General features: G+C 41.0%; 1 protein-coding gene across 1 annotated transcript in view; it reads left to right on the forward strand.

Annotated features, from left to right (window-relative positions):
• Positions 1 to 23,217, forward strand: part of SYN2 (synapsin II) — a 186,703-nt gene extending 163,486 nt beyond the window's left edge. Inside the window, exons 11-13 of the mRNA XM_072128106.1 lie at positions 1,258 to 1,318; positions 15,575 to 15,809; positions 21,227 to 23,217. Coding sequence (XP_071984207.1) covers positions 1,258 to 1,318; positions 15,575 to 15,809; positions 21,227 to 21,362 — 432 coding nt within the window. The 3' untranslated portion in view covers positions 21,363 to 23,217. The remainder of the gene's footprint in view (positions 1 to 1,257; positions 1,319 to 15,574; positions 15,810 to 21,226) is intronic.
• Positions 23,218 to 26,027: the final 2,810 nt, after the last annotated feature.

Genomic DNA, 26,027 nt, shown 5'->3' on the forward strand with positions numbered 1-26,027 from the left:
CATTTCAAAACTAAACGACCATCTGCTCCTGGATCCTTACACCCTTCTTAAACGCACCCTCCGTCTCCCTTCCACAGGCTCATTCGTGCTCCCTACTGTCGCTGATTACTGCGCTTGCTCCCTCTGTCAGGCGCATTGAGATTTAAAAAAGAGTCCCCTTGTCTCCAGGGTAACTAGACAGTAGTGGGGCTTATGCTCAGAGGGAGCGAGCTCAAAGAGCAAGCATTGGAATTTCTTCCTGTGGTGGGCTGACATTAGTCAGGAGCAAGCCTGCAGGTAGCAGGAGCAAGCCTGTGGTAAGGAGAGGGAGGGCCTGGAACATGTAAGAAGGGCGGAGGTATCCAGGAATAGACAGCCATAACCACACCCACCGGGGACTCAACAGTCGATTCTGACAGGGAGCCTGGTAAGCTGAACTCATTGATTATAAAGAAACTATATTTTTCTGAAATTCGACAAAACCAGCTTTGGACTATTTATGTAATAGGCTTTAGGAACCTCTAACTTGGTGATGTAGCATTGTATTTCTCTGTATTGACAAATTACAGACTATAATTTGTGTTCCTGGAAGAAACAAGATCCAAGGAGCAGGGTACTCCTGTTTCAGGTTTTTTTTCTGCTTAGTACAATTGTACAACGTGGTTGACCAAAGATATGATATAGAATCAACAGTTTTACATGGCCCTTGATGACTTGGGGGTCCAAAAATTTTACTTGAAGGCCGCCAGTATTATAAAGGATACATGATAGGTATGGCCCATTTGGTTTTGGGCCCAGGAGCTCTAGGTGTTTAGTTGAGCTGCAGTACTGGGCACAGCCACTCTTGTCGGTAACCAATCACCCCAGGCTCTGCAGCGTAGGCTAATAGTGTTACACAATGGAAAACTCATATGTTGGTGACCTTTATAAGTCAGCTACTAAATGCTACACTCCAATCCCATCCACTTCTTCCCTACCACTCCTGGCACAAATGACACATGACCCCTTAGGCCAGTTTGCATACAGGGTGGTAATTGGCTGCATTGTTCCGGTGTCTTGGTCACAAGCTAACAGAACTTAAGTGCCACAGCTCAACAAGAGTAATATTCAGTAGGTAAATATTATGTTTTCTGCACTTTATTTTATGTTTTACATTGGCTGGTGTATTTGTAGCCCTAAATCTGTTCCGGTTTCCTTTTAGATTTTGTTTCCTGGTAGTTTCCACATCTGTGTAAGAAATGGTAAATCTTATCATTGTTTCTCATTTCTGTTTTTCAGAGCGGAACGATGAAAGAATCCGAGCAGAGCAAGATTCCAGGGCAGCGACCTCCACCTCAAGGTTGTTTGCAGTACATTCTCGACTGTAATGGCGTTTCTGTAGGACCAAAACAAGTCCAGGCTGTGTGAGGGGGTGATGAAGAGGGGTTCTAGCCAAAAAAACAAAAAAACAAAACATAAAAACAAAAAGGAATTCAAAAATGTTGTGCAGTATTTGCCATGTTTCAGTGCTGACCTGGACTGTGTTTTCTATGCAGTGTCACCTCCTCCTGTCTAGTCTCCCCCTCTATGTCCTCGCCTGTGACGCTATCTTCTCTTTTCTCTGTTTGTGATTCAGAGCTGATGTTAACAGTATACCCAGAATTGTGCCTCCTTCAAGTCCAACCTGACTGTTTATTATTACTGATTTCTCTTTTTTTTATGTATTGTGGGGGGATAACTCCCAACTCCTCGGATTTTCCATCCAACGTGTGTGTATGTATGTGGGCGTATGAACACGTGACCTGGAGATCACTCGATTCCTTGCATGAGACAGTTAGGGAGATCAATAACTTTCAATCCAGGTTTATCTTGTTGAATTCCGGGGCTACTTTCTTTTTGTAATTTTATAGATTTTGGCGTCATTGTTAGCATGAGTAGACTTAGTAAACATGGACTTTAGTACCGTCTATTCTGTGACTCCATAAAATGACATTCTCATGCGGAGGTGTGCGTTCAGTACTTTTTAGCCTTATTGTGTAAGTGTGATTTGCACGCCATATGGATAGGCCACTAGTGCAATATTTGTGATAACGTGTGATATGTTTCATTGTGGTCCACCTATTCCATTCTGGCTTTTGTGGCTTAATAAGATCACAGAGCAAGTGATTGAACATCATAACTTATATCTATGGATTTGATCACTATCCTTCTCCACCCGCTTACTTCTTATACCTTGTTCTCGTTGTCAGTCTACAATGTAAATATTACTGAGAAGCTTGGAGAATCTTCTTTAACTACTTCTTTAACATGTATCTTTCTATAGCCATAAGGTGTGACGTGACTCTCACATTAATTTATAGCTTAGCACTACCCAAAGAGGCAATAGGCAATCATGCTGTGCTTAAGGGTTTTATGGGTACAACAGATATTGCCTTCATTCTTACGTTGATCCAAAGATTGGGTCAGCTAACTTTAGGCACGGGCATACCCCTAATAATGAGATGTGGGAGAAAGTGTATAATTTAGAGAGTAGATGAGATGGTAATATATTTATACTTTATACAAGTGAATACATAGAAATTTAAGGTGTAATACAGAGCTTTATGCTGTAAGTATGGATGGTCCTTCACCAGCTTGGGTTGTTTGGCTTAATATGTTTGTCATCGGTTTACTTGTACAATTGTGTGCCTCATTTCATGTGAGAGTCACCCATGTTTAATGCAAAATAACTATAGAAAATGAAGGATCTGTTCTTACTGGCAGAGGTGCTTTTATAAGGCTTTTGTCACCATATTTTAGGAGGATCGGTAGAAGGTTACAGGACTAACCCACTGGTTGAGTAGGTAGACACCATTGTGGCATACTGGCTTTCTCCCGTCTTCGAGTTCTGCCATTTTATAAAAGGCTTGTATAATTTTAGAAAAAAAATAGTAGCTTTCTTCCAGATGTTGCTCTGTTCTTGTCTGTGGGCTGTGTTCGGTATTGCAATTCCTATTGGTTCAAGTAATTATGGAGTTGTCAACAAATTTCCTTAAAATGGGTCATAATGACATAAAAACAAAAGTTATACCTCATCAAACCCACATTGTTCCTGTTCCGATGCTTCCAGGGTCCCCACCGGCCTCTACTTTTTGTTTTGTCAATATTGACAAGAAAAGAACAATAATGGCCAAACCCAGGCTGTCGATCACTGATTAACTGATCAGTCACCAGTGGGACAAGAAAGGAGAGAGCAGTGGGTGTCCCCTCTTATGTTTTTTATGCCATTACATCTCTTTAAAATGATGTTGAACAGACAAAACAAAATCTAGGACAATATCAATGTCTGACCAACCCCCCATTGAGGTTACGCTGCAGCACCAGATATAGCCCATGACAAGGGGTGGTACCGTTTCTGGAAGCAGCCATTTATTTAGCTACAAGTCTCTTAAGTCTGGCTGTGTGTTTTTAGATTATTTTATGAATCAAGTTGAACATTTGTGAATCGTCATGTATTTTCCATTCTCAATCGTGTCACTTACCCCATTCCCTTGCATTGTCTTCTCCATCACATTTTGTGTCCTTTCTCCCTCAATTAAATGTGTATTTGTCTTCTACTGCCCCAGTAAATAGCCCATGTGTCCAGAATAGCATTTTACAAGGGCTGATAATCACCAAACATCAGTAGACATAATTTATCATGACAGACTATAATGTCCATTGCACTTTACCGACTATGGAAGTGTTCACTGCCGAATACCGGGGAGACTGAGAAGTGACAATGGGGGCTCGAGGAATACAATTGTTAGCACTCATTGTACAGCAAAGATCATCTTTTGTCAATTTGTGTCCGAAGTGCAGCTAAAATAGTGATTGTAGGTCTATGAGGGCCTTACTGGCTTCGAGTTTATCACGTGTCACATACACTGGTCATCCTACAGTAGAGACATGTGTAGAATTTGGGGGAGATTTATCAGAAGTCTCTTAGAGCAGAACTGTTCTAGTTGCCCATGGCCAATCAGAGCTCAACTTTCATTTTCCCTCAGCTGTTTATAAAATGAAAGCTCATCTCTAATTGCTTTCCATGGGCAACTAGAACAGTTTAACCTCTGAAACTTCTGATAAATCTCCCCCAATGTTTCCAGTTGGTGCATGCAGTGATGTGTGGGCCCCACTGCTTGAGTCTCTAGTCATTCTGTGTGCACAGTGGGAAAGGGTTACACAGGAAGCCATTAAGGGTTAACCTCTTTCTATGATACACGAGGATGTTAAATGCCGCTAGTAACATTTCAGATTACTATATATTTTTGGCATGTAAGCATGTTTCAGTACAATGTTGTGGGAAATGGGTCAGGCGTCTTAAAATGTAGATTTCATGTATTTGGGTTTTTTATGTTTTTTTGTTCCTGTTTGTTAGACCTTTTTTTTCTTTGTTTTTTTTTGTATAAAGCCAGTTATGTGGCACAGAGTACATGATGGATGTTTGACTGCAGTGATTTATGTGAATTATCTTGTACAGCTTAATGTGCAATAAAGGAAATAACATCTGCCTTCAGTGTATGGTTTTTGGGTCAAAATATTCAAATTATTATCATTCAAAGCAAAATGGGATATCCATTCCAACCAACTCCCAGTGTGTACTTTTATGGTCCAATAATCTTTCATATGATCAGCAGAGGAGAATATGTAATATACTAATATGGTGGCAGGTTCTGGGTATGGACAATCCAATACTACATGTAGTGCCTAAGACTCCATAGTATTAAGCCACGGGAACCCAGGCGCCTCCATCCGGCATCTGTGCTCATATCTTTGTATTGTCTATAAGGTCTGACAGACAATTGGATGTGAAGTTGATATCAAAATAGATCTCATTGTCTGAATGGGAACCATTTTGAACCAAAACTAATGAAAAAGAGAGAAGTGTTCAGTTATATGTTTCTACTCCAACTTGGTGCTAAATGTGAACAATTGGGGCCATTTTTTCTTAATTAGCATACAGCTAGTCGGAGATTTTTTGCTACTAACCCATAAAAATGAACACAAATATGAATATATTATCCAAACAGACCTTCCCATGATCTATTTTTTTCATACTAAATATACTACAAAATAGTAACAAATATAACAAGACATCTCCTTTACGTCTCTCTCTATTTTTCCCTGTCCTTTTTATGATTGTATAAAAATTGATTGGAGTCCCCGTTGAGTCCTGTCCGTAGTAAGATTATGAAGCCACACCTCTTTGGCAAAGCATTGTCTCAGGTTGGTCCCCAGCTGAAGATGTAACAGACGAGCAGGAGATTAATCAGAAACTTTTAGATGCTTTTATACTTGTTCCATGGGATAAGAGCCACCATTCTTCTAAAAAGCACTTTTAGGCTAAATTCACATGAACGTGTGCCCACCGTACACTGTAGCATGGCGGGCATGCGTCAGCACCCAGGAGAGAAGGAGGGGTGAGCGCTGCTCACACCCGCTCCTCTACATAGAGAAACATGGCCCACGGCGCCCATTGCCGGCCTATGGCGGACGTATATACGTCCCCCAATGGCCGTGTGCATGAAGCCTTATTGATAAGCTGCAATATACAGTCAAGCTGACCACCTCCTCACTGACGCTGACACTGCGAACCCCGCTGAAGGGAATTCCTAAGGAAGGAGTGAGTTTGATTTCTCTTTACATAGCCATTCCCACTCCCTCCTTCCTGTGGTTAATCATGTAGTAGAGCCAATCACACAAAGCCACTATCTCGCTCACCCCTTCCTCAGGAATTCTCTCTCTCTCTCTGTGTTTCTCTCTTAAGGTTCCAATAAGGCACTCTGCAGCATTTCATATCCCTGCAGGGGAAAGTAAAGTAAGCTGTATATGTCTGTAGTTGAATATTGTCAGTACTAGTTCTATACTGGCAGCATGGTGGTAGCAGTGAGACCTGTCAATCGGGAAAATGGAGGCTGGGCAGTTCAGGGAATAATGAATATGCAGGACTCACCGTGATTGGACTCACCTCAGGTTTACAAACTGATTATTTAAAATTGCAGACATGGAAAGGAAGCATTTAGGAATAAGGGAAATGCTTTTTAATCATAGATTTTAATTAGGTATTTATTGTAGGTGGGTTAATTTGAATGACAGGTTCCTTTAAAGCCCATAGTTTTTAACTGAAAGTAGACTGACTAATAGTGAGGGCAGCTATATTACTTGCTTATTTTTTATAGCATTTATTAAGCTAAGTGTTCCTTTAACAGTATCGTATTTGCTTAGGTCAATGAATTCAGGTCATAGGTGATTTGTAAGGTCACAAAAATTCAGCTTTTGGTACAACTTGTCAGTCAAAAGTTTTTTATGTAAATTGAACTGAATTAAAATTTGTGAATTTCAGATGGAATGGACTACCAATATACCAATAGGAAAGCTTTGTGTACACATAATCTCATACGTGTGGTGGAAAAACAAAGATTCTGGTGGTCATTTAAAACTATGGTGATCATTAAAAGTAAAACATTTGATCTATAAAGGTAAATCTAAATCTGCTTGTCTTGTATGTAGCTTCTGAGGACAAACATCCAAAGGGGTCACGAAATTCCAAATAGGACGTCACATTGTCAGCAGATCCCATCCTAAGCTGTGGGATCTACTGACAACAATCAAACATCTAGGGACATCCTAAAGCTTTTTTTCCCTCTGCAACAAAAATATTGGAAGATGTCATAAGTTTGCTTATCCAAGGGGTATAATTTGGTTACAATAGTTCTTCCTTACCTTTTGCAAACCAGAATTAACCAATATGTTCATACCATTATGTTATGCCATTACATGATCAATCTGATGTGTACAATGAAACCAGGCAATTGTATTCCTCATCTCCCATGCATGCTCCAGACTCATCTTATAGACTGTCAATGTAAATCATGTCTATTTCTACAAAGGCTGAATTATATTATCCATATCAGAGGAACCCAGCAAAAGTGGCCTTATCTACTATACCAAGGTGTGTGTGAAAAGGTAAGGTATAAGCTGCAACCGGAGCAAGTGTGATGTCTAGTGGATGTACATTAACCCAAGGTTTAAAGGGAGTTAATAATAATAATTCCTTTATTAATATAGCGCACACAGAACTTGCTAAATCAGTCCCTGTCCCCAATGGGGCTCACAATTTAATCAACCTACCATTATGTTTTGGGGTGTGGGAGGAAATTGGAGGACCTGGAGGAAACCCACGCAAACATGGAGATAACATACAAACTCTCCGCAGATGTTGACCCTGGGACTTGAACCCTGGTCCCCAGCGCTGCAAGGCTGTAATGCTAACCACTAAGACACCGTGCTGGAGTTTCCAGGACTGTGATATCCCTAGTCACATGATGTCACACAGGTGTACGGCTCTATACATCATAGAGAGTAATCAGAACTAGCCATGCACCTGTGTGACATCAGATGACCAGGCACATATAATGATCCGTGCTCCTGCGTCACATCATATGACAAGGGATATAATAAAGCCATGCACCTGTGTGACATCACATGGCCAGGGTTATAATGAGCCGCGCACCTGTGCGACATCACATGACCAGGGTTATAATGAGCCGCGCACCTTTGTGACATCACATGACCAGGGTTATAATGAGCCGCGCACCTGTGTGACATCACATGACATGGGTTATAATGAGCCACGCACCTGTGTGACATCACATGACCAGGGTTATAATGAGCCGTGCACCTGTGTGACATCACATGACCAGGGTTATAATGAGCCGTGCACCTGTGTGACATCATATCACCAGGGTTACAATGAGCCATGCATCTGTGTGACATCACATGACCAGGGTTACAATGAGACGTGCACCTGTGTGACATCACATGACCAGGGTTATAATGAGCCGTGCACCTGTGTGACATCACATGACCAGGGTTACAATGAGCCATGCACCTGTGTGACATCACGTGACCAGTGTTATAATGAGCTGCACACCTATGTGACATCATGTACCAGGTCTTGCAGGAAGATTTTACTTTTATACATTTGTTAGAACTGGTATCAATTTCTAGGAACTTGGGTTTCTTTAAATAGTTGAAATTCAATCATTTTGCATCTATTTTTGAACTTGTAGTGTAGAAGGAACATTTTCTACTGTGAACTTGTGAAACTGGAATTGGCTGGAGGCCACACGCTGTCTGCAGCAGCATATTACATATCAGGAGCAGCGATAACCACTACTGCTGCACATGACAGACACAGACCAATGAACGCTGGGTTATTGCTTACCATCAATTCCATTTACAGTTATGATACTAGACTACTAGTTCTCTAACCCCTTAATGACGAGGCCTGAAAAGACTTTAATAACCAGGGTTGTTTTGTTTTTTTGCGAATTCTCGTACGTAGCGGTTTAAGGGTCATAAATTCATTTATCCATCTGCTACCTTGAAACTTTTTTTGGCTTTTTTTTTCCGCAGACATATAGGGCTAGTTAAAACTTAACAAAAGTTTAAGGACTTTTGTTTCCATTTTAGTTTTATTTGAGGTTATGTTTTTTAAGTGTATAGTATATGTATAGTATATGTATTACAGTTTTCAAATGACCTCAAAATGTTTTGATAGATAATATGTAAAGTATCGGGCAAACTATGACTATGGCACTGGTTTTTATAGTGTAGCAGGGAATTTAAAAAAATTATCGGGAAATATTAATGTAAGTTTCTAAATATTTATTAATATTTTGTGTGTGTGTTTTTACTTTATATGTCTCCCATGAAGTCATAAAGGACCCCTGCGTGACATTTCCACAGTGTTTTTAAAAAGGTGACCCATATGAAGATCCAGTTTGTATCATAATTTTTGTTATTATTTGTTCGCCATTTGTCAATTTTAACTTGAAGACCACTAATGGCCAGGATGCCAAGTTACACTTATATTTTATTTCTAGCTTAGCAAAGGTTCATTGGGGTATTTGGCTGCTGCTGAAGTGTAGAGGTTGTTAAATTGAACCTGTCATCAGAAATTGTCCTAATACACCACTACTAGTATATTGTCAGGTATACAGTTATAAAAATAAGACCTTTTAGACTGTTTCTTTCATGGTACAGTGTGATGGCACTATCCAGAAAATCAACTTTGAAGTGAGATGTAAATTGGTTGTATCAAGTCAAGGAGGCGGAGGGTTCAACACTGAAGTCAAGGTGGGGGCTCGGAACGCCTCCTCCTCTGTGATTGACATCCTTCATTGGACTTCAGGAGATCTGGTTAGTGATGTCTCTGGATGCCGTGCAGGGGTGTTCTGAGCAAGAGAGAACTTGACTCAAGTGTTAAAATCGCCGCCTCCCTGACTTTATACAACTAATTTACATCTCACTTCAAAGTTGATTTTCTGAATGATGCCACCACACTGGGTCGTAAAAGAAACATGATCTGGAAGGTGTTCATTTACTTGGCAACATGTTGGTAGTGATTTATTAGGTCAATTTATGATGACAGGTTCCCTTTAACATCGATATACAGGGGTGTCTTACAAACAGTCCTTCATGAGAAAAATATGCAAATTAACTGTCCTCCAGAATAAAGTACTTTAACTTTTTGTGTCACATTTATATGTTGGTGCTTAGATGCCCCAGCGTATGATGGTGCCTCCCCCCCCCCCCGGCAGCCACCGCGTCTATCAGGAGGCGCTGGCGCAGAATTGCGCCATAGCTTGCGCCTGAATGGGTGCAGGCTATAGGCAATGCACAGAAATGTCCCACGTCTCCTACAGATCTGCCAGGTGTGAAGGTGACGTAACGGGGGAAATAGGTGCTATTCCTGACCGTGCTCTTATTTCGAGGCTTGTACGCCAGATATCTGTCATACAAGCCATGATAAATGTGCCCCTTAGTATCCATCTTAAAGGGGTTGTCCACTTTCACCAGATATCTGATATTGTTTGTGTAATGAAAAGTTATACAATTTTCCAATATAGTTTCTATATCAATACCTCACGGTTGCCCGTCACATCACCAGAGACAGATTTTTGTCCACTGGAGTAAACATAGAAGCTTTCTATAGAAGGACAGCCAGCAGCGATCTAGAAAACAGTGAGGAATTGATACAGAAAGTATATTGGAAAATTGTATAACTTTTTAAAACACAAATAATATCAAATATTTGCTGAAAGTGGACAACCCCTTTAAGTTCCTTTTCTGTCAATATCTGACCCAGTAAAGATTGTTAAAACTAGGGTTATCGGTTATATCAGACACCTGTATGTAGAGGTCTTTGGGAGTACTGGCTGCTCATCAGTACATGTTGACTTTACATAGGTAAAAATTTTAGTATGGTTAAAAAAAAAAGATTTCGGTTGGGGGTATTGGTTCTCCTTGCAGAGACACAGCTAGTGCTTTCCAGAAGGAAGAGAAAGGTAAAAAAGTAAGTTATTGGTGATTACGTTATAGTAATTTTCGGGTATTTTTATTCCGTCTGTTGCATTATTAGTACAATTCCTAAGATGTTGTGCTAAGAATAGACACAAGTAATGGCATCTTTGTCACCTGTCAGTCATACTGTACTTTCTGGCTTATACCAGTACAGGGGGAAATAGCAGAATCAGCAGCAGCTCAGACCACAGGCAGACACTTGATGTCAGCTACGTTGTTCTGCTAAACTAAGGAAGCAGAAAAGCTTCACATATTCCCTTTTTACACATCTGCTGATCCGCCTGCTAACGCATTTCACAATTCTGTACTAAATATATGTGAACTGCTGAGATGTCAGCCTGGGTCACCGCATTAAAGTGATCAGTTGAATCATACATCATGAGTAATACTATATTCTGGAGTATCTAACCACAACTTTCTCAGGAGGAGTTTATGATACATTATGGACCTTACTAAAAATATCTTTGATACTGACGTAGCAGAGTTGCATTTGACATTTTATGCAAAAAAGAAAAAGAAGTCAGGCTGTCTCTATCCCACTATCCTCACAATCTTCATTTCCTAAGATTCACGATTGATGGGCATGTGACCACTGCAGCCAATGATTGACTGTGGTAGATGGCTGCCAATCACTGGCTGCTGTGGTCACATGTTGCATAGGGGCATGTATGGCCTTCTATTTTTGTATGCCATTCTGCTATTACACACGGTACTGTACCGCTCCATAGCCCGTAGAAAGATAAGACATGTCCTACGCATTCCTATGGAGAGGGGCGGGGGTGGGGAGCGCTTATCCCCTGCTCCTCTCCGCAGCGCCGATGTATGCCCGCCATGCTACGGTACGGCGGGCATACATTGTGTGAATGCAGCCTTAAAGGACATGAACCATCAGTTTACTGATGGTAGATATGTCCTAACAAGACGATGTTCCTCAGGACTTCTCTTATTATAACTCTATATGCCATGATCGCGGAAATATACAGTTATAAAAGTTATGCTAATTACCCGAGCGCCGCAGGGAGACTCGTATTTTAATTTAGGCCCTCCCCTGTAGCACTATGGTGGTGTGTATAAATTAAAATATGAAGCATCCTGAAGTGGTTGGGTGATGTAGCCCGAGAGCCCCTGGATAATTTGCATAACTTTTATAACTCCGCGATCGCGGCATATAGAGTTATAATAGAATAAGTAATGAGAAACTATGTTCCTCAGGAACTTCTTAGTAGGAAACATCTATCTTCAGTAAATCAATGTCCTTTAAGTATTAGTAAAATGTTAGATTTATTGTCATTTTGCTTCTGTCAATCGTTTGATAATTGATACCTTTAAATCAGACATTTTTTTGCTTCCCCAAACTACAGGTAACGGCAACATTACAAAAAATTACCATAACCTTAAAGGACATGTACCACCAGAATAAAGGATTGTAAACCAAGCACACTTACATACTGGTGCGTACCTGTCTGGAAGGATCCGCTCTTCTTTTAGCTTTTTATGCACTGGCTTTTACCAAAATTATGTTTAAAAAATGTAATTATTTATTAAACATTATGCAAATGACTCTGAGGGGCTCTAGAATCCATAGATGTTAATTGAGGCTGGTGCATAATTTTGAAAGCCTTGATTGGTAAAAACAAGGAAGCTGAAGGAAGAGTGGATCCTACCAGCGGGAACTCACCTGCATGTAAGTGTGCTTGGTTTACAATTCTTGATTTTGCTCATAGATTTCCTTTAAGTTTTCAAAATTTCCCTTTAATATTTATATTCTATATACTATGTTTTGGAGGCAGAAGCTTATCATGAAGTTACTTGGCATAAACTCTGTTAATAAGGATTCTCAATAATCACAAATGATTTATAGCATCGGCTTCTTCACTTTTGTGCTCCGCCAGGATTTTTTGGAAGCACATCCTCTGTACCTCGTTGGAAGTTGAGGGATCACTGTAGATCACAAATGATCCTCCAATCACAATGATCATAAATATTGTCACTGGGGCCAGACATAACTGGATTTGTAAAGAATGTGAGGGCCTAGGGACCGATGAGTACTTTGTGTGCTGTAGTAAAAAACAAAAATAAGGAAGCCAGCTCTACATTCCTTCCATAAAGACAGGTGGATAGATGAGTGGTCTCCTGCACGTAGATCAAAACGCAGCTCATTCCAGAGTTGAATGATAGTTAAACGAGGAAAAAGACACATATCGGACACAGCTGAGAACAAAGACAAAGAAATCCTGGATGTAATATGTGGCCTTCTGGTCATCCGCCTTCACTGTGTACAATGAAGTGAACGGTCCAGCTGCTTGACCATCCATTTCTTAGCTCTACAATGTTGTGGACATTTAAAGAGTCTGGTTACAGAGTTATATTTGGAGGCATTACTATTAAACATATTAGGGCAGATTTACTTACCCAGTACAGTCGCGATCCAGCGGCAGGTTCTCCGACGCTGATTCGGGTCCAGCCGGGTTTCACTAAGGTCCGTGCGCTGATATCCACTAGGTGTGTCGCTGCTGCACTGAGGTCCGCCGGAGTTCACCTTCTATTTCTTGGTGCAGGTAAGTGTGTGTCAAGCGAAAAAATTTTTTTTAATAAATACCGCAATTTTTCCGAATCCGTCGGGTTTTCCGACGGCCACGGCCCTCGATTTCCGTCGCATGCATGCCGGCGCCAAAGCGCCACAATCCGATCGCGCGCGCCAAAAACCCGGGGCAATGCAGCGCAAATCGGAAAAATTCGGGAAACCCGACGAAAAAAAGCAATTCGGGCCCTTAGTAAATGACCCCTATTGTACATCTTTTAACACAATGTAGTTTTTCGCTCCTACAACAATTAACACGGACACATTTTTTCAATCATTCTTAAATTATAGTTTTTAAATAATAGTGGTCATGATCAAATTCTCATATGTAGGTAGTATGCAATATGCTCCTGAGCTCCTCCTAGTGGTGGCTAAAGATGTAAAGGATTTGAATGGGAATATTTATGCACAAGATTTGGAGTGTTGTATACAGTATAAAAAATGCAGTTTAAAACAATTTACTGCACATGCCATGGTGGGTGTTCAGTGGTTTTCCAGGAACAAAATATGATTTGGGGAATTAGTGGGTGTTGAATCTCAGCTTGATCGGGCATTGCATTTTCTTTATTTCTTTTTCCCTGGTCTTTCAAGTGAACTAAGGTGGCTTAAGCTTTGCGTCTTATAAGTGACCCTGTGTCGCTAGCCTACAAAGGATGTCACTCCTCCTGCATAGGATGTATGGGTCCAGTGCGCATTCCCAAAGTCTGCGAGCTACTTGGCTAGCTTATCAATAAGTGCCACTCTTTTGGGTATGTTCACATAAAAAATGCATCTCAAGCATCGTAACCAGTTTTGATGTGGTTTCTTAATTAAACAGGTATTGAAGGGGAAACATGTTCAGTAAATGTAATTCCCCTGTTTATTTAATGTCTTTCTCCAGTTAAATTAATATTTATTAATATAGACTTCGCCCCAACAAATTTTTGACACTTTTCAGTAACCAAATAAGTTGGCCAAATCAAATCCAAATCAGCTGATCAAATCAGACCCTGGAACTTCTGAAGACCCAGACTGAGGCAGGACTCCATGAGGTAGCCCAGGGAGGTTTCCCGTTTTCCAGTCCCCTTTTCAGGGTATTCTATGGGTAGACCACTGTTTCACCTGGACTAGGAGTCCTAGGGAGTAACTTTTTTAATACCCAAACAGATCGGCAGCAGAATCGCCATATACTGAAACACAGCTGTATTGTAGTATATAGTAGAAACAATCAGACCCCCTAAGTAGTCTAGGGGTAGGGGGTCTGCAAATGTAGTAAAAAAAAGTTTTAAAAAAATGTAAGAAAAAAATTCATATCAACCCCTTTTTTCTAGAAATACAGTATAAAATAAGCATGTTAGGTATCATCACGTCCCAAACGTCCTGATATATCAAAATATAAGAAACAGTTATTCCCGGTGGTGAACCCTATAGAGTAAATAGCGGCCGAATTTCCGAAATGCCACTTTTTGCCATTTTACAACACATAAAAAATTTAATACAAAAGTGAAAAAAAGATCATACAGTCCCAAAAAAACGATAAAAACATAAGTTTGTCCCACAAAAGTGACACCTTACACAGCTCTGTACGCTCTAGTATGAAAAAATACAGAAATTTTAAACTTTATGAAAATAAAGGAGTTTTTTCTTTGTACCGAAGGTCTTAATTTTTTTTTTAAACCATTACAACCTAATAAAAAATATACAAAACCAAAATAATAAAACGGGTGGTGTGGGCATAGATTATACAAGACCCCCCGTTGTATAAAATTATCTCACCAAAAGATTGAAAAAACACAGCATCTTAAATATCTTTCGTATAATACAAAAAAATCTTTATTGGAAAAGAGTAGTGCAACACAATGCACCAGCAACAATACAATATAAAAACAACAGAGAGTGCTACATAATATAAAGTTAATAAAACCAATGGAACAAATAAAGACTGGTAAGTATAGCCTATTGACAGTCACAACCTAAGTAGGAATTGTATACAGAGGAATAATGTCCCTCACACAAGAGCAGTAATGTTACCTATACCAGTAAGAAGGCACACGCTGTACACCCCGACACGTGTTTCGCACTTGGCTTTTTCAAGGGGAGTGCATCTCCATAGACTTGTATAGTGCATTTTTTACGCACCTGACTTAAAAGTAGAGACTGCTGAGATTTAAATGTGCAAGTCTGAAAAAGCCCAATGATTACAATGGGCCAGAGTGCAATGCAAGTTATGCGTCAAAAGTACGCTCAGAACACAAGCATGAAAAACGCAAATGTGAAAGAGGCTTATCAGAGAAAGAAGCTGGAACAGCTCCACTCTCTGTGCTGTGGCTGGGCTAAGTAACTGCTAAAAAGCATCCAAATATTATGATCGGTGGGGGTGTCCAGCAAAGGTGGTAAGAGCACAAAGAAACAGAAACTCATAAAAAATTCAGTGCCTGGGAATTGGTACCAACACAACAAAACCAATAACTTTATTGTAGACCTTTATATTGTGCAGCAATATGCAACAAATAATACTGTTTTGGCCCTATGTCCATTAAAGTTGCCTATCTTTAGCATGCATATATCTTGCTTACCATCTATGTCATTGCTAAGCTCCACAGGTAAGATAAGAGTTGTTGTAGACCCAATTCATGTTTTAACAATGAAAGTTTTTTGTACTAAACATAGGGGGCCCCGTGCAACCCCAAGGATTACATTCTGCTAGTCATCAGCCTCCACAACATGTGGACAAGCAAAATCTTCCTGGACCAGATCCGTTGCCACAGAATGAAGGAGAGGGGCCATCAACCACTGGCGGACAGAAGCCACCTTCTCTAGGACCATCTACTGTCAGCAATGTGGAATCAATACCCCGCCATCAAACCGTGCCACCTCCGAGAGCCCAACCTCATCCACACTTAAAGTAAGAGCATATGGCAAATATACTATAATATGTTGCTTTTTCCTTAAGTCTCGGACTGGGGTTTCAAACAATGGCCGCCTATAGATGATAAATGTGAGTTCAATGGTGGTACCTATGCTGGAACTGGCATGAGCAGTAGATGAGGCCTCCAGTTCTTCACTGTGCGGCTTAAGTGAGAAGTAGATAGATTAAAGAAGTAGTGGCCACTAGAATGGGATGATGTATTAAGCCCCACGCTTTGTGATTGGCTTGAGTTGAAATCTATGACAACCCAAGAAAATTGGTGCAGGTTATAGAAATCTTGGTGGTCCCCCAACATGGCAAACAAATTGGCGTATATGAAATTATAAATCAGCCCCAATGTCAGCAAAAGCATCTGAGATATACTTGGCAGTCTCCTTCAGTCAGATTGGGGAGATTTATCAGAAGTGTCTAAGAGCCGATCTGTTCTTGTTGCCCATAGGAACCAATCAGAGCTCAGCTTACATTTTCTCATAGCTGCTTATAAAATTACAGCTGACCTCTAACAATGTGATTGGTGAGTTCCAACTGCTAGGACGCCTACCGTTCACAAGAATGGCATCTCCAGGATCCAGACACGAGCATCCTGTTCTCACTTATGGGTGGAGCGGCAGGACAACCATGCACTCTGCTGCTCCATTCTATTCTATGTGAGTGCCGGAGAGGTGCTCAGCTATCTCCAGGACTCACATAGACTGTGAAGGAAATGGAAGGGCGTATTCTCCACCTATGAATGAGAACAGGATCCCCATTCTATCGATTGCAGGGTTGCTGTCCTCATGATCGTTGGTTTCCACGATCACCTTGTTTTCCTCCTATCCTGTGGAAATGGGATTTTTTTCTAAACTTGGGACAACCCAACATTTCTATTTCCTATAATTACTTTGCATTTTAGATGCTATTTACACATATCAATCAGTGTGACTGGAAGGCAAATTTCCATAGATCATCTTTCTGGCCGATGAGACAGATATGTGTCAGATCAACAGGCCATTTACATGCACACTTTGTCCTAACACTGATCCAAACAAGCAGAAAATCTCTGTGTAACAAATTCTTACAGATGATGGAATACAAGTACAGGCGGTCCCCGATTATGTACAACACAGGTTCTGTAGGTTAGTTCTTAAGTTGAGTTTGTATGTAAGTCGGAACTGTATAATTTATCATTGTAACCTCAGCCAGAATTTTTTTGACCTCTGTGACAATTGGATTTTAAAAATGTTGAATTGTCATAAGAACCAGGATTAACATTAAAGATTCATTGCAGACACCTGTGATAACTGTTACAGCTGATTATTGAAGCGTAAGGATAAAGTACAGTAAATTACCATCATCCAGAGGTCCGTTTGTAACTAGGGGTCGTCTGTAAGTCAGGTGTTCTTAAGTAGGGGACCGCCTGTACCGACTTTTGGATAGAACCTGTTCTCATGCATAGGATGATCGACTGAAAGCACCAACATTGGCCCTTTTATACTAGTTAAATGAAGCAGTATAAGATTATGTAGGGACAGATTGTAAAGGGGAGCGGAAACCCATTTTTTTAAATTAATCACATATTTCCAAGAGGAATAACAGAGGACGATCCTGAATACAGATCCTTGATTTCACTTCTGAATGTATCTGCACATTCAGCATTATCTGCCTGCAGATACATTGTAGCATTGCATCATTTTCTTGAATTAGAAGTCATCTTTGCCTCTTATACCTGATAGCCCATTATGTAATAGTACAAACAGATCTTTCCTCATTTTGCAATCAGCGTTAAGTGCTTGTATTATTAGTAACACATCCTATCACGTGAGAGCAATGCGGTTAATACTGGGAGGTGTCAGAAAGGAGGAAATCCTTGTGTGATTAGTCACATTCCTCCCACGTCCACGCTGTATAGTACCTGAAAGATCATCTCCTTCTCCATCCATCTCCATTATGTAAAGAATAATTTGCTTCATCTTCTCATATCATCTATTTAATAAATAATAATATATTCTCTTTCTCTATTTTCATGATTCCTTACAAGCATTAAAGGAAGTTTATAATGCTAAATATTATTATAATTATTAACTGCAGGAACCTGTCAACAGATTTTTACTAATATACCTAATGACAGGTTCCCATAGCACTATGCTAAGTATTGCCTCCATTGTTTTCAGCTAAAGAATGCATTGTTCCTATCCCCAGAAAATGAACTTTGTGAGCCTACCTGGCACCCTGGAGTAGTGATTTACAAGAGGCGTGTGTTATTCCTGTGAGTTACTATGTGACTAAGCCCATGTCTCCGGCATCTCCCTCATCCGCCCCCCCCCCCCTTCGAGAAGCCATGAATTGTACAGTGAGCTGACAAAGGACAGAAACCCAGTCCTCTACCCAGTGCACATGCACTAAAATTCAAAGGGTCCCAGAGGATGATGACGGCTGAAGGGAGAGGGGAAATGAGGGAAATGCCAGAGACATGGGCTGAGTCATACATTGGCTCGCATGAATAACACATGCCCTTTGTGTCTTTCTATTCCTTCTGGCAGGGTGCCAGGTAGGCTCACAAAGTTCATTTTCTGGGGATAGGAACTATGCATTCTTTAGCTATAAACAATGGGGGCAATAGTCAACATAGTGCTATGGAAACCTGTCACTAGGTTTATTACTAAAAGTGCGGTGACAGGTTCCAACTAAAATGCCTTTTAATTTCTCTACCTTTACAAAAACTCAAGCAAAATAATGTTCCTATGGGTCCTTGTTATAAAAAAAAAATTGTGAAGATTGGTGTTATATTCCTCAGCCTTATTAATAAAAAGTTTGATGGAGTAAAATATGGCCCATTTATGAGCAAATTTATGAGCAAATTTATAAGCATTCAAACTTTGAATGTCCTTGCTATTAGAGATGAGCGAGCACTAAAATGCTCGGGTGCTCGTTACTCGAGCCGAACATTTCCAGATGTTCGAGTGCTCGTTTCGAGTAACGAGCCCCATTGAAATCAATGGGAGACCCGAGCATTTTTCAGTAAAATTATAAACTTAACGAGCACAGTGAAAATACACAGTGCAGAACAGATTGCAGATGTTCGGGAACATCTGCAATCTGTTCCGGAGACACGCGTGCAGAACGGTGTTCTCCGCAATAGTATTTGAAGAACAATATGTGTGAAGAACAACTTGCAGATGTTTGGAAACATCTGCAAGTTGTTCTTCACACATATTGTTCTTCAAATACTATTGCGGAGAACACCGTTCTGCACGCGTGTCTCCGGGACATCTGCGATCTGCTCCGGAGACACGCGTGCAGAACGGTGTTCTCCGCAATAGTATTTGAAGAACAATATGTGTAGAGAACAACTTGCAGATGTTGCCAAACATCTGTAATGTGTTCTTCACACATATTGTTCTTCAAATACTATTGCGGAGAACACCGTTCTGCACGCGTGTCTCCGGAACAGATTGCAGATGTTCCCGAACATCTGCAATCTGTTCTGCACTGTGTTCTTTCACTGTTTTCTTCAATTAAACAATTAAATTAAATGTTTTAATTGTATCTTTTTACTGTTCTTCACTTTTTTTTTTTTAAATTAAATGCTCGTTATCGAGCAGGGCAAATACTCGTCCGAGCAACAAGCCGGTCCGAGTATGCTAATACTCGACCGAGCATCAAGCTCGGACGAGTATACTCGCTCATCACTACTTGCTATCAACTAGTACAGATTTTCTGTGCAATTTCTATTATTACTATAATTTATTATAATAATACTATTTCTGAGTCATATAACTCTATGGGATGTCTCTTCTCTTCCATTAAATCCCTCACACCTTTTAGAACCAGATCAAATTAGAGAGACTTTTAATGGAAATGAAACAGTTAAAAAAAAAATCCTATAAATACTCACCCCCTCTCCTTCTTGTCTAGATCCTGGCGCTGTCTGTCACTAGTCTTGACATGTCGGGATAAAAGAAGGTTATACTCAGCAGCAAGGAGTGCGGGGACAAGATGTCCGGTGCTCCGGGGTGCTAATTATGCACACCCCCACACCTCCCTCTCCCATGCTGGAAGAGGGAGGTAACGTCATGCTAGAGGAATGAATTCACAACTCTCGTGTGGCGTCACCTCCCTCTACCTCCCAGCATCTTGTCCCCGTGCTGCTAATAATACAGTTTTTTTGTTTTTTGTCAAAGCTAGCGATAGACAACGCTGGGATCAAGATGAGGAGGAGTGGAGGTGAGTATTTGTAGGTTTCTTTTTATTTTTTCACTTTGTTGATTTCCTTTAAAAGTTTGCACATTCATCGGAATGCATAGTGCACGTAAAGCCTATTGTTACCATTCTGCACATCTTCTGGTGAGACCCTAGATCAGTGATGGCAAACCTTTTAGAGGTCGAGTGCCCAAACTGCAACCCAAAACCTGCATATCTTTTGCTAAGTGCCAAAACAGCAATTCAAGCAGTAACTTATTGCAATTTCTTTGCTCCATGCTGTAACACAGCTTTCAATGGGCCCAAGGGCACCAATATCTTTGTCAGAAGGAGATGAAATTTGGGTTGTCACTGGAGCTTCCCTTGATAGCCTCCTAAACAGGAAGATTCAGGGGTCGCACAGGAGGGGCTCCAATGATAACCTGACTCCGTCCATACCTCCTCTCTCTTCCTGCAGCCTCAGGTATACCAGGATGCTCCACATTAAAATAATGCTAAACTTGGCAAGTCCTGAGACTGCAGGAGGATCCCTGTCTGGCGAACTCTGCCATGGAGCAACAGCCTGAGTGGCCACTGAGAGGGCTCTGAGTGCCACCTCTGGCCTAGATATTGTCAGTCATCAGCGCTCTACATTACTCACAGCTAGAATTGTTAACGTCAATGACAAACCATATTCTATTCCCAATTTTTGGAAAGTTCGATTTCTCTTACTTGGAACAACCAAATCCAAAGAATGTTTTTATAATTATGAATGGAATTGAAAAAATTTATGCTGTTTTAGGAATGAGGAAGATTTTTCCGAGTTGATTACACGATAATTTTGCTTTAATTCGCTATTTTATGTGATTTTACATACTTTTTGCTGCTTGAGATGCTCCAATTTGTACAAAAGTTTGGCACTAATTTATCCAAAATTGTCTGCTTGGATATTGAAATATCTCTATAGTGTCTAGTCTAAATTTGTATAAATTTTAGTATCAGTCAAATTGCCACATAGTTTTTTGTTTTTCTTTTTCCATTAAGTTCTGTCCCATTTACGGGGCAACCAGAGGTAACAACAGGGCAAGTAAAAGCCAAAGCACCGAAAATCCTTGTTTGTTTTCGCTTCATCTACCTAGAAAATGGCTGCCATGTACTATTTGCGCTGGGAAATGTAGCCGCTTACAGTTTTACAGAATTTTTCAGTAAATACTTCTCTATTTTCCTTTATTTAGCAAATCCCAGTCTCTGACCAACGCCTTCAACTTCAGCCAGTCCTCGTTCTTCCGCTCATCAAACAACGAGGATGAAGCTAAAGCCGACACAATCCGCAATCTGAGGAAGTCCTTTGCCAGTTTGTTCTCTGACTAAGAGGAATTGTTCACCTGAATATATACCATCCTAACCAGAATATAGCAAGCTTCTAACCTCTGTGCCAGATTAGTAGCCATAGGCCTCGCAGCCTTAATATGTGTAGCATACGTGTTGCTGGTGTTTACCTTTAGTTATAGCAATATTGCTGTGTAAAAGTTCAGGTTTGGAGACTGAGCCATAACCAATGTAAGACTGGGGTTCCATTGGCCCACCAGAAAAAATTATTTTCTGCCCACCACCCATCTGCCCCTAGTGAATAAACCTAACTAGCCTTTATAGTCTGAACTGCTATTGGGTTGGAACCAAAGCCCAATGGAGAATCCTCTGGTACTCTGGTGGACCAGTCCGACACTTGCCACAACCACCATGTGTATCAGAGATTATTTTCTCTACAGTTTATAATTTATATGTTTGTCATAATTATTGCTGTGTGAATTTGACTCATTTTCATCCTATTCATTATGTTATTAGTGTTTCCGTGAAAACACTGCTAACGGACCATTCAGATGTCCGCACGTAGTGCCGGTGAGCCAGCTCACGCCCACCATAAACGTGCATCAAACACATTGGGGCACATTTACTTACCCGATCTGGAGGAGATCCCGAAAGTGCATTGTCCGCGATTCATTTAGATCATGCATCCGACTTGCTGAATTTGTCGCTTCCCCGATCTGGTCTGCCGGAGTTCACCATGTTCCTTCCAGTGCATGTAAGTGCATGGCTCGATTTTCGTCGCATGAAAGCCGACGCGATTGCACCAAAATCCGGTCGTGTGCGACACAATACCCTTTTAAATGCGGTGAAAATCTGAAATTGCCAGAATATCCAACGTTTGTGCAGTCCCCTGACCCTTAGTAAATGAGCCCCATTGTGTCTCACCGCACTGTGTCCGAGCTGGTCGTCCGCTCCGCAAAAGATGGATGTTTATGTAGCCTAAGGGTGTTGTCTTTCTTTATGCTCAGGTGGTCATCCATTTTTTCCCTCTCATCTCTGACGCCTCTCCTATTTGTTCTGAATATTTGTCCAATTTTTTAAAAAAAGGGATTTTTTATAAATATTCAAACCCCCTTCTATCCACAGTGTCACATGCCACAACCTCATTGACATTGATCGTTCACGAATCTCAAAGGTTAAACACTTATCCCCTAACTCTTGGCACGAGTGGGTGATCACAGAGAGCAATCTTTGCATTTATGATAATTGATGTCATATTCTTTTTTTTATTATTTTCAATATAAAAACAGCACTAGATCACAAACTGCATTTCTAAGTAAAATACTGGGAAATTTAAAGGCTTGTCCAAGTTATTTCAGGTTTTTACCATACCTTGACATGCCTGTATACAGCACCGGGCGGCAGTGACCTCTTCTTGGCTAATGCTGTAATATCGGCACGTCACTGCTACACCCATAACCACTTGCAAGGATGGTGCGGCACCCAGTTGTGTTCTCCAGCACTAGAATATTTATTGAATAACTCGGAACACACCTTTAAGATAAGAGGAACATTCATAAACATGCAGAGAGTTTTATTATTTGGCAAGAGAAAGAGGGGATTCAGGGATAGTATAAGTCTGGTTTTGATAGTAGTTGTATATTTTATGTATTTTATGCTCTAGTAGTTCAAGAGATGTGATGTAGCTGGGTACAACCATTTATAGTGCTACAGTAAACCACTTTATAGTGCTGGGTAAATAGGATTTTGTTGCATCACTTTGCTATTTCCTTCCTTGTCGTTTTTGCTTTCCCTCCTCCGTACAGTCCCTGGTTGTTACAGATTATATTAAAAGTCCATTTCAGAAGGGTTAATTGCTCTGTAAATAATATATGCCATACAAATAAAGAGAATGACCTGAAACACATACTGACTTTTAGAGATTCTTTTGCTTTCAAATCTTCGCCCCTGGCATTTTTTTTAGGTAACATCCTATGAGGACAACCTGTGGCCACATGACCTAATGGAAGGAGAACCTACACAAATGCTGGTCTAAGAAGCCATGTTACTGTAAAGCTGACCAACTACATTGGGGTGGTGGATCGGAATCATATAATCTATGGATTACTGTACAATAACTTAGGTTGGACATAACTCAAAATCATAGATAATATTTGGCAGAAGAATCCATATGTGAAGTAGGACCACCCAACCCCTCATTGTCAGCTGGGCATAATTTTTTATTCAGGAGATAAGCATTACTCGTGTTGTCTGACAGCTGCTATACAAGTAAAGAAACACACTTAAAGGGTTTTTCCAGGTCATTGGTATCGACCACATATCCAATACTCTGGACACATTCACTTGACTAGAAGACCTGCGTTCCTGGTGATGGTCACTATAAAGTGTACAGAGATTGACTTTCATCCCCATTCTGTCTCTTGATTCCGGTTTAGGAGGCCACCATCATCGTTTCTGGTATCAGACCCTCACCATTGATATCTAGTGGATAGGCAATCAATATCACAAACTTCATCTACTTTAACCACCAGATTAACCATCAATGTCTCCCAGTGTTTCTGGAAAGGGGAGATGGGACAATGTGGTGGCAGACTATGGTCAGTGGCCTCCGTTGTCCTCCCTATAACCCTACCATGATTATCCCTATGTACTCCAGTATGTCTCTCTGATAGATATGAGTCCTAGAAGTAATATATCCTAGAGATCATCCCAATGTTTCTAGTTTGCGTGTCTGTAGCATGGTTGGGTGTGTGTGGGCATGTTGGAGCACAGACACTGGAAAAATATATGATCACTTTCTATAGTGCAAACTTGTATATTATCAGCAAGAGATCAACAATGGGCTGAGCCACTGAGCTACTCATGCATCATTATTAATCTATGGAGCCTACTCCTACTTCTCCTACTTTTGATAAGAGATTAAAATTACCCGCTGGTTACAATAAAAATTCCACAATAAATAATGTACACCTTTCCTCTCCCCTGTTTTGAATCCTTCTGGTGCAGTTCCTTATACCGTATTCACAGTCACATCTTCATTGCTGCAAAAAAAGTCCATACTACTCTACTGACACTGTGCTTTGGTAGTCTGGGACACTCCCCAGGTCTGGGATAGTCCATCCAATAGCAGTGGGGAAAGGTCCCAGAATACTAATACATATCTTGCAACCATTATAGATCTGGGAGCACTGTTCCGAATTTTTGGGTCTTCCCTGGTGTCCCATGCATCGAGAATTATGTTCCACACTGTGATTCTATCTGCGTCCTCCGGTTGAACCTCATTACATCTGCTGGTTTCAGATACACATAGGAGGGAGCAGGGTACTTCAGGGAACGAGGAGAGGTGAGTAATTGCACAACAACAATGAGAAGGAGGGGCACAATGTCACCATGCGGAGAGGAGGCTGGGGCACAATGTCACCATGCGGAGAGGAGGCTGGGGCACATTGTCACCAAGCGGAGAGGAGGCAGGGACACAATGCAGGATGGTGGAAGAGGGCCACACCACAATGTCAGGAGGAGAAGAACAGAGCCACAATGTCACCATGCAGAGAGGAGGCGGGGGCACAATATCACAATACAAGGAGAAGGCGGGGGCACAATGTCACCATGCAGGGAGGAGTAGTGGGCACAATGCAGGGAGCTGGAGGGCAGCCACAATATCACCATGCAGAGAGGAGGCAGGGGCACAACATGGGGAGGAGGAGGGCGCTATAATATCACAATGTGGAAAGGAGAAAGGGGCCACAATGTTACTATGCGGGAGAGAGTAGGGGGGCCACAATAGAAGAGGTAGGGCATTATAAGTAGAGGGAGATGGAACAAATAAAAGGATCGGAGGGGGAATTATACAGGTAAATGGGCAGTATACATGGTGGGGTGTTTCATGACTATACCATGTAGGGGCCACTAATGGGGGAGGGGGGGTTATACAATGTGGAGTATTGTATTGTGTGGGAACACTAGAGGGTGTAAATTGGGATATGGTAAAGCAAAGGCTTCTGTTCCGCAGAGCGCTGTGTGTAATGCATATTATGTCTCTCTTTGGCCATGACAAAAGTTTTGAGCTATGCTTTATGTATAATTTGCTGTGGATAGGAGTTAATTGTAGCATCAGAATGGTGGGATGAAAATTGTTGCTTGTAGGCTCCACCTTCGACCCATCACGCGGCAAAAGAATTCTTCTTGCGGCAAACCTTTTGCATAAATGAAGTAGAAAAAGACACGGGAGGGGGGGGGGAGAGTTTGTTTCTTTTCTACACCAAATATATGACCCCCAGTGTGCGCTAGTTCATTCAGTAACAGAGAGGAGCGAATTTATAATGCACAAATCAGAGTCACCTCATTTGCATTTTGCCACAACTGTGCAAAATTTCAGGTGTTATTGAGCATGAACCACAATATAGAACTTGTGCCGGATACCCGTTTATTTATTTGCTATTTTTACTACATTTTGAGACCAGAAAAACTTTCGGACTATTTAGAAAAATGCCACAATGTCAGAAACTGTTTTCATCCAGTGGATTTACTAAGGTGCAGCTGTATCTATTTCACACAGTTGTCACTTATGTCATAATCTAGGGAAGGGTAAAGTATTGCGGGTGTGTTCTGTATGGCATCCACTGTACAAAGCTTACAGTCCTGGCCGAGATCTTATATAACTTGAGATTTTTTAGGAAGGCGTCTTCTATAAGGGGTGGTCTTCTG

This window comes from Engystomops pustulosus, chromosome 10, assembly GCF_040894005.1.
Source record: "Engystomops pustulosus chromosome 10, aEngPut4.maternal, whole genome shotgun sequence".
Lineage (NCBI taxonomy): Eukaryota > Metazoa > Chordata > Amphibia > Anura > Leptodactylidae > Engystomops > Engystomops pustulosus.